General features: G+C 47.8%; 2 protein-coding genes across 3 annotated transcripts in view; both read left to right on the top strand.

Annotated features, from left to right (window-relative positions):
- The window catches only part of LOC125959475 (pre-mRNA-splicing factor ATP-dependent RNA helicase DHX16), a 3286-nt gene extending 1855 nt beyond the window's left edge, over window positions 1–1431 (top strand). Inside the window, exon 3 of the mRNA XM_049692298.1 lies at window positions 1–1431. This exon is cut by the window's left edge and continues 260 nt beyond it. Within this exon, the coding sequence (XP_049548255.1) occupies window positions 1–1020 (1020 nt within the window). The 3' untranslated portion in view covers window positions 1021–1431.
- A 4208-nt stretch (window positions 1432–5639) lies between these two features.
- The window catches only part of LOC125948813 (aromatic-L-amino-acid decarboxylase-like), a 7185-nt gene continuing 2824 nt past the window's right edge, over window positions 5640–10000 (top strand). Inside the window, exons 1-3 of one of the 2 annotated variants that reach the window (XM_049675252.1) lie at window positions 5640–5819; window positions 6150–6299; window positions 7995–8080. In XM_049675252.1, the coding sequence (XP_049531209.1) occupies window positions 8001–8080 (80 nt within the window). In that variant the 5' untranslated portion in view covers window positions 5640–5819; window positions 6150–6299; window positions 7995–8000. Of the gene's footprint in view, window positions 5820–6149; window positions 6300–7565; window positions 7687–7994; window positions 8081–10000 lie in introns of those variants that run through there. The other variant, XM_049675251.1, reaches the window with a different exon arrangement.

The following is a 10000-nucleotide window of genomic DNA, read 5'->3' as shown; positions in this document are numbered from 1 at the left end:
ACCGGCATGGAGACGCTGATGGTTGTACCGATCTCGAAAGCGTCCGCCAATCAGCGAGCTGGTCGAGCGGGTCGTGTCGCTCCCGGTAAATGTTTCCGGCTTTACACGGCCTGGGCGTACAAGAATGAACTGGAGGAGAACACGGTACCGGAGATCCAGCGTATCAATCTGGGTAATGCGGTGCTAATGCTGAAAGCACTCGGCATTAACGATCTGCTGCATTTCGATTTCCTCGATCCCCCACCACACGAAACGCTCGTGCTGGCGCTGGAACAACTGTACGCGCTAGGTGCATTGAACCATCACGGTGAACTGACGAAGTTGGGTCGACGGATGGCCGAGTTCCCGGTCGATCCTATGATGGCCAAGATGTTACTGGCTAGTGAAAAATATAAATGTTCCGAAGAGGTTGTGACCATCGCAGCGATGCTCTCGGTGAATGGTGCCGTATTCTATCGCCCCAAGGATAAGATCATTCATGCTGATACGGCACGAAAGAACTTCAACCATCCACACGGTGACCATCTGAGTTTGATGCAAGTGTACAATCAGTGGGCCGAGTCAGATTACAGCACGCAGTGGTGCTATGAAAATTATATTCAATTTCGTTCCATGAAACGTGCCCGTGATGTACGAGAGCAGCTCGTAGGGCTGATGCAAAGAGTAGAGATCGACATGGTCTCTTCGCTACCCGAGACGACAAACATCCGGAAGGCGATAACGGCCGGATATTTTTATCATGTGGCGCGTCTCTCGAAGGGTGGGAACTATAAGACAGTAAAGCACAATCAAACCGTCATGATTCACCCAAATTCAGCTTTGTTTGAAGAGCTACCACGCTGGGTACTGTACCACGAATTAGTGTTTACGACAAAAGAATTCATGCGATCCGTCATTGAAATCGATAGCAAGTGGTTGCTTGAGGTAGCGCCACATTATTATAAAGCGAAAGAATTGGAAGATTCTACTAACAAAAAAATGCCCAAAAATATCGGTCGGGCCACACTGGCGGTTGCATAATTGGAAGAATACAGCTGAAATCCCTTCGTCAAAATGCCCAGATCTCCTAACAAACAGTGGCCCGTGAAACGAGTTAGCGGCCCATAGACGTTTAATAATCTACAAATCTTGAACATGTATGGACCGCTTAAAACGTGCCGGCAATTAATTCCGTTTTCTTTGTTGGATAGGCTAAGGTGAAGCTATGAGATTCAGTAGCATAGCAAAAGAATATGCATAGGTAGCGAAATCCGACCACAAATCGGAACTTCAAATTTTCCAATCATTTGAGTTTTCACACTTTTGACCACAAATCGGCCGTTGGCAAGTGCATTTAGTTAAATATGCGTTTGGCAAAACCCGCACACAAAATTGAATTGTAAAATGAGAGAGAGAGTGTGTGTTCTAATAAAAAATCGTCTTGCTTTTCGATATTTTAAACAGTTTTCTTTGATCGAAATCAACCCGCATAAGTTCACTAATATGCTAATCAACAGACTATTCTCATTCCAATCAGACGCCTACCCTGCTCTTCCCTTCGAGTGGATAATGATGACGATGATTCAACTCGTCCATCAATCTCCATCTCACCCACCACTCGACACATTCGCCACCACCAGTCGAGTCGTATCCTCGTTCACATCCTAGGCATCTATCTCCTTAATCTACCCTCTATCGTTCAAGCGAATGCTTATTCCATGTTAAATGTGTTCGCGTATCCCCCACCTTGTATGCGTGGCCGGCAGGATTCACAGACGAAGGGATGCCCCATCCCATCTCTCGAACTACGGCATTCAACAAGTGGACCTTCGGCCCATGATAGTGGATTCGCTAGAACGCAGCCTTTCTGTTCCAGTTTCCGGTCGTTTGAAGAAGAGAAAAGCAGATGAGTAAACACAATTTTCTATCTTCTAGTGAAAATCATTTCCTCCTTCGTGCTCTGATGCCATTGCCCGTTGGGCTGGGTTGCTTCTCTCTGTTTCTCTGCTGTCGTCATGCCCTGTCGCACCCAGCGAATCCTTCACCGATTGCTGTACCATCATGGAGCTACAATGAAACCACCAGCGTGTTCTTGTGCAGTAGAGTGTATAAGTTGATTTTCCGAGTTCTCCGGCTTCTGCTTGATTGTGATTGCATGTCCTCTCTCTATCTTTCGAAGGTAACTCCCTGATTTTTCCTTACGCTCTCTCTCACGTGCAATCCTTCGAATCGATCCTGCAGCGAATGTCGTCTTTGGCCATCCTTCCTCTCAACAACGTAGACACGAAGTTGACGCCATTCGCTGAGGTTTTCCCATTTTTGTCACCCTACTTCTACTTCCCGTTTACTTTCTCCATGCCATTCTGCACGTTCGGTAAGGACGATTGGCCAAATTAAGCACCGGGGTAGCAATGCCTAGTCGATTCTGGAAGCATCGCTCCAAGGAAACGTCGAGCATTTTTTGTCCCTGTCTTAGTAGTTTGAGAAGCATAAATTAACAGGATCTCATGACAAATCGTGACCCAGCAAACGGGCTCAGTAACGAATGACCTTATGACGCAAAAGCTGTTGCTCCGCAGCGCAACCTTGTAGCCACGTCGATAGTCAATCAACTTCGAACAGGTTGCAGGTATGCTACTTATTTGAACATGCAAGAGAACTAAACCCACGTTCTACTACATTCGAGGGCAGGCATTTTTTGTAGTAGGCTTCGGCTGATAAGCAAAGGTAGAGTAGTGAAAAGTACACTCAGTTTGTGCATTTGTCTTAGCAGCTTGGCAGTCAAGTCATGGATCGTCAACCCCGCTCCAAGATGGAACTAGTGAACAAAGGACATGTGCGGCGTGGTTCTTGGAGTTTCCGGATTATTTGCCTCGTGCCACCCTTGATCATACACCTGCTGTCGGAGAGCGCATTAAGCTATGTGCACGGCAAACCTACCACACCTGCCATGAGACCCGACATTTGTTCCGTGATGTTTCTGATCGCCACCAGTTTTACCGTCAGTCGATTCCTCGAGCAGAACATCCGTGCCCATGGTGATGTGATGCCCGTCGGCATTATGGATGACGCGGATCGCATGGCCGCAAAACTGGAAACCCGATTGATTGCGCTAGTCAAGGTAGGTTCTTTCGGTAGTTACTGCAATCCGTTTTGGGATTTCTATTCAACTCCCTAGTGGCTTTCATTATTCAGATTCTTTGCAACATCATCGTCTGCGATTTATCGCTGCGGTTGGTATGGATACCGACCCAGTATGCTTTGTGGTGGATTTACAAGAAAAAATTACTGGTAAGTACTTCCATACAAATGTATTCGCAACAGTTTGCATAAGAAATTTGTTAAATAAGTCCCTTCGTGAATTTTTACATATCTGGACTAGACTACTCCAAGGTCCAGGTACGATTTCTAAGCAACACGTAGCACAGGATTGGGTTGATGATTTTCGCTTTGTCGCGAGACTGCATCGTTAGAAAGACATCATAGCTGGCTAGTCCCATTTTACACCTTTATTACTCTGCTCATTACACCAGAGGTACTTTAGGGAGCTCGTTTGTGCTATATCGGGTCGGTTAATTTAGAAAAGCAGTTAGCTAGCTACAGTAAATAGTTTAAAATAATTATTAGTTTTGTGCTAATTTCACCTCAATTTCTATTGTGTTCCTTTCAGACATGGTTGATGAAAGCCACTTTGTTCGGATTGAAATATAACTCTCGAACCGAGATCGTCTACCAACAACTGCTAAAGTCTGCCAGCACAGCAAAGGGATACACGTGGCTCCGCTTTATTACAGCCAGTTCTATTTTACACATCGCATACACAAAAATCAACAATTCCCGATCCAGCAGCTCATCTCAAGGGTAATGTTCGCTTAAGCAATGTGAGATTTACATTTCTTCACTTGATTGCTTCTCGTTTTACAGGCGAGTGTCCAACGGAAACCAAATGCTGTTGGGTACTTCGAATCATTTCATTCATGCAACTCCAAAACTCCGTCCTGCCACGTTGCAATGACTTCGGCCGTATCCATCATTATCGCGGCCCTGCTCCACTACTCACTCGGTGCAGTGTTCTTCACCATAAGCCCCCTTCCCCAGCAAACACATCATAGTCATCTGCATACATGTCTCACTCTGCTAAATCTGTGCTCCAGTGCCCTGTGGCTATCCCAGTGGCCTCTCTTTACCCTTCGCTACCGTCGAAAGCTTCCACAATTGGTGCGGACGGTCGCTGAAGTCACATTCAATCTGGCAGTCTTTGAAGTGGTTCGCTATAAGCTCTGGCATCCGATGCAAATGCTGGCCTGTGCTGGCAGCAAGTGGATTATTACTAGCAATCTGGCCAGAGACGTCGGTGGAGGAGTTCTGCTGGAGACAGTCCTCTCGTCCATCTCAATACTCGCCTTCTGGTACAGTGCCATCGGGACCGGCTATTCCGATCGATGGTTACGGTCGTTCGGCGAGTGGATGGAATCAATGCGATACAGAATGTTTGGAAACCGATCCGAGCAAGCGAATGATTTGGAGCCGTACATGCAACTTCAGTTGACTGAACAACCCACAACCTTGGTTCCCGAGCGGGCATCGAGGGTACGCAACCGGCGGTCCTACCGTAACCGTTCCAGATCCGGAAGGCGTTCAAGAACCATGCGAACGAGGTCGATGACGAGAAATGGATTGTAAGCCGATTAACGAAGCAGTCAAATTAGATGTTTCTTATTTTTCGATTCTCCAATGCATTTTCATGTAGCTTTAATCAATAATAATTTTTATTCTTTAAACAAAATTCTACGTTGTTAGAGAACCGCGTTGGATTTTCTGTTCTCCTACATCCAACATAAATGCGGGGCTTTAGGATTGTAAGCAGCCATCACAAAAAGGGAGGAAATTGATGGAGCTGCTGACCCTTCTTCTCCGGTACTTGAGTCGGATTTTCTGTTTAGAAATCGCAACAACATGGTCTGGCGTGGATGTTAGGATTGCCGTAGCTTCATTTCCACCTCATTCATATGGATGCGGTATTTACGACCCGCATATCACGGAAAGTGGCTCCCGATACCCCGCACACCGGACCCCCTTTCCACATCTTACACGACCATTGTTCTATCGGCCCCGTCTACGTTCTTGCCGAAAAGGCCGACTCCGAGTCCGAGATGCTCGAGCTCGTGTTTAAATGGCTGGCTAGCTGACTAGCAGACTGGGTGGTTGAGGGGGGCCAAGCAAGGACACTACTTGCTCGCTGCTGCTGCTGCTGCTGCGTGGCACATATTATGCTCGTCCTCGTGCTAGAACTAGACTGTCTGGTGTTTTGTCGGCGCTCGCCGCTTGCGTGATGCTCGTGAGAAAGTGACCCGAAAGCGCATCATTGGGAGGGGAAGTTTCGCATAAAAATGCATGCACCTCAGGCCCATGCTGCCGCCCTATAACAGGTTTTGCATTATTATTCGCCAACCGAAATGGAAGACACGCAACAGGTTCCTTAATGTTGCGGCTCATTTCGACCGCCCGTTCGCTCCAGACAAGAAGCGGTTTGGCGTCGGCTTGCAATGTTTCGGTTACTCTGGCCGACCGAACGCGCGAACGCGCGAACGACCACCACCTTCATTCGGTCGCTTTAAAAACCCGTCACGGCCACGACGGCCCATTCAATCGACAACGGACCGTGTGCTCGAGCGGATCTCGGCCTCTTGACACACCACACAGCAGCAACATCAGCACCAGCATTCATCTCTAAGTGGACGACGGTGAGGTGACACCAGCAGCAGCAGTAGTCGCACATCGACCGCGCTACATAAACCCCACTTGTGGATCCCCGACCCGAGTTCGAGTCCGCCCAACCGGTAAGCGAGAAAATCCCACCTCCACCGGAAACACCGGAAAGAGAAAGGGAAAACGTACCGGAAAGGGGGAGGGGTGGGGCTGATAAACCAGTGCATGAGCCCGTGTGGACATCGGTTCCGATTCCATCGTGTGTGCGTTTATCACGCTGCGAGCATTCTGTGCCAGTGAAGAGAGGGTGGTTTTGGGACGGTGGGTGTATGTGTGTAGTAAGTGTGCCGCGCGAAAACCAGTGCCACAACCACGTTCTGCCATTATCCTTCCATTAGTGAAAGCGCAAAAGTGATTCCCACTTTTCACGCTCCAATAAATCATCTTCCAATTCCTTGCAGCACTCCGTTCCTCGATAGTGGAAGCAGCAACAGTAGCCAGCAGTAGAGTGTCGTTGTCGTGTGGCATTTGTCAATCGTTGTGTGAACAACTGCGTAGCGCAAGTGGTGCAGTTCGAGTTGGGGACTGTTAAACTATAGTGAGAAGACATTGTAAGTATTACCAGAAACGGTCCGCTAGTTGTGATTTGTTCTAGGGTGTACTAACACTGAGTGTATTTGAACGGCAGTGGTGATGGTTCGAATTAGTCTACGCTCACTACATTGGTCGCGAAGAATGACGTGGAGTTACCGTGAAACTTGATAACCTTCTGCACCGTTTTTTTTATGGAAGGGGTCATCCTTGCAATCTCGCATTCGGTTGGTTCTCGGTGCTGATGATGGTAGTTCCTTTTTGCTCTGGATTCTTTCGCGCAAACTGGTTCCGGAATCAACGCTTCCGCACTGCCAGCCAAACCAGCCAACTTGCCAGCCTGTCCTCCAGCCTCCAACGGTTTTGGCTTTCACGTGCTCAAGCCGTTTGACCTTAGAACGTTCGCGCGGTGCGGTTTCGCTGCAAAAAGTGATTGGTTTTTACCCTTGAATTCAGCATCACGACCAGCGGCCGAAAGTGAATGAGGTTTTGCGTGATTTGAATCTGCACGATTCTGCTCGATGCGTGTGCAGATCACAGAGTAAGGCGAAGGTCCGTCGATTTCTAGCCGCGGGAGATCGTGATTCACGATTGACGGCATTGTATCTGGGGGTAAACAATGATGCAGCTTTTTTAAACTGTAACATTATCGCGTGATAACATTATCGTCAATGTTCGCTACATACTAGCAACACATTACCGTCATAATATCTATCAGTGGACGAAACAATTACTAAGCGTTCCCATGGAAGAGAGGGAGGATAAGGTTGTAGCGGTACCACCGATCCACGTGGTCGTAGTTATTGTTGGCCATAATTCTATGCCCGTTCGATAACAGCGATTCCCTGACAGGCAATCTTTCACAGCTTGGTTTCTTCCGCCAATCATGAGGGGCCTGCACCCAGCCTTAATAGTTATGAAATCGAGAGGATGGCCGCCCGGAGAGTACAAATCTAATTATCTGCCAGTATTGATCGAACACCGTTCCGCATTCGTTACATCGGTGATGCTGCTACTGCTTTACATACCGGCTGAGTACCGTAGTAACTGAATTTACTTTATTAATCGAGTTCGATCGATCCTTTGGAAACCTTGGATGCAATTTTTAGCGCCATTATGATTCGAGCAATTTGTAGCAAAGTATTAGTGAACGCTGAAAAAGCGATACTATCTCGGTATGCGAGTGGCTATACCGATACAGGATCGATGCCATCTCGCTATCAGTATCTCATCTCAGGGCTCTAGAATCGTCACACGCCAAGGACGTTCCTTGGAGTTATCATTTGTTTTATATTTATACGTTTCGCTGACTCGAAATTAAACTGTAAACCTTGTTAATCTGTGTTGTGTACATAAAAACCGAACAAAAACCATTCGCCCAAGATGCCTGTTCCGTTGGAAACGAGAGTAAATATTGCACATTTTAGCCGCACCACTAATGCACCGTTACTTCTTTCCATTCCTTGTACTCGTCGTCCACCTAATACTACTCTTAAACGCTACAACCAAAATGCACCTATTCTGCTAACAAACTAACCAACCAGGCGATGGACAAACCATGGCTCAATGCACCGAATGTCGTGAGTATTTAACCCACTAACCAGTATCTGTAATTATAGTTCAGTGAAACAATACATTAATTTTAACGTTCGATAACCCCACTCGCATCTGTTGCTCCTACTAATTGCTCTTTACGTTTTAACCGGCACTTCTAGACCGAAATGCAGGCCCCGGAGTTCAAGGACTTTGCCAAGGAAATGGTGGACTACATTTCCAACTATCTGGAGAACATTCGCGACAGGTGAGTGCTAGTGAGATGGCCACAGCGCTATAGCGCGCAAGCATTCTAACCTCGTCAACGACAACGCTCGCCGGTGGTGTGACGCACTTTGCATGCGCTGCGTGTGATTTCCCGCGGGGGTGGACCGCAATGAAGATGCTAATCAACGCAGACTGGGAACTCCCGATTCCGGTGAACCGGTCCTCTCCAATGAATCACGAAACTGGTATTACTGACCTAGGCGGCATGTGTGAAGTTTGCCAATGGGCCGGCTAAACCCTTGCAGAACCCTTGTGAAGAGTGGTTCTTTTTGATCGGTTGAATGCAGTTTATAGCACCTCGCACGAGCGGATCAATTGATGGCGGGCCGCCGCATCGAGTGGACACTAATGAAGCCGAGAGAAGACATCGAAACAAGCTGCGATCTAGCGGCTCAATCAACCGTGACGCCTGACTGTAAATTGCTGGCAATCAGCGTCCAAGGTTAGCGATCGGGTAGCCGGCGTCTCTCGCTTGTATCGATCGAGACGATCACTTTCACTTCTTATTCTTCCTTCATTCTCCCAGAATAATGCTTACGGGATTTTTGGGGATTCTAAATTTCTTCGATTTTTTTGTATCAAATGGTTGCTTCGGTCTTGCTGCTCTAGCTCCCAGCTATTCCGGCCTTGGTGCTCCGGCTCTCGTGCTTAGGATTAGTTTAGAAGTATCTCCATATAGCAGTCGCTCCGAGTTCAGTTCATGGTCCTTCACGGTCATTGCTCGCTTTCTAAGCTAGCTTGCGTGCGGACCATCAACATCACCACAAACACCACACCACAGGTGTGACACCTTCGGCCAAAAGCAGCGAGGCTTAATCCACGTGATGTTATCTTCGGTTGTGTCTCCACCGAACCATAACCGACTGGTTGCGACTGGTTGCTGAATATCGAAAAAAAAAGCTGTCTAGCTCCATCATGACCAATCCGTCCGCAAGGGTATTGTTTGGAACAAGTGAAATGAGTGGCAGAGAACCTGTCTTACCACCCTATCGTGGTGTGGGGTGAAGAGGAATGGAATAGAGCAAAGAGAGGTAATACATTCCTTGCGTAACATTGATTAACGATTGATATTCAAGGTCAAACGAACGCCAAAGCCTGATCGCCTGATCAGTGTCCATTTGAACGTATAGCATTGAACGCGAACGGATCACGTTGGCCCCTGGGATCAGCAGAACTAGCGGAAGCAAAAGGCAAATCGTGAATCAAACACACAGACACTTTGTTTGTGGACTCGGGAATAGTAAAGAAGCCGGTTTGCACGAATCACAGTTTGTTTGCGTTCTATACACGTTGAACGAAGATTTGCTGTAGGCATCTTGAATAGGTGGGGGGGGGGGGGGGGGGGGGCGGCTCGTCAATTTACAGACAGGGTGAAGCATCATTAGATCTACCAACATAATTCCCATGAAAGACACATTGTCCTGATGCCTTGAGATGCCTAGTGTTTAGTCTACCTCGACATGGTTTCTGTCTCGACAATTCAGTTACACATTCCAAGACGGACACTTGCACATTTGTGTTGAACCCATGTCAAACCACTCGTCACATTGTCGATCGGAAGTGATCGTTGCGAAGGACGCAGTCCCGTCGTGACCGTCGCGGCCTGAATCAATATGCTGACATGCTCATGTTGCCATAGTAACCGGTAGCTTAGCAGCGGTCTGGATGAAAAAAGGCAACCTGTTGTGCGCAGTCGCCAGTCAGCAATATGAATGTTTAATAATGCCGTTCCTCGCGAAACTAACCTTACCCAACCCGCACTCAAACACGTGCAAGGTCTGCTTGGTGTGTGCTGTGCTGTGCTGTGCCCGTATCCTGTTCGCGCCCATAACCACCTTCCGCCCGTCACATTTTCGATCATTAATGTCCTCGTAACGGCTCAGTGGTTCGGCTGCCCGCC

This window comes from Anopheles darlingi, chromosome 2, assembly GCF_943734745.1.
Source record: "Anopheles darlingi chromosome 2, idAnoDarlMG_H_01, whole genome shotgun sequence".
In the NCBI taxonomy this organism is placed as follows: domain Eukaryota; kingdom Metazoa; phylum Arthropoda; class Insecta; order Diptera; family Culicidae; genus Anopheles; species Anopheles darlingi.
Note: the sequence above shows the minus strand (reverse complement) of the source record. Positions and strands in the feature narration are given on the sequence as shown.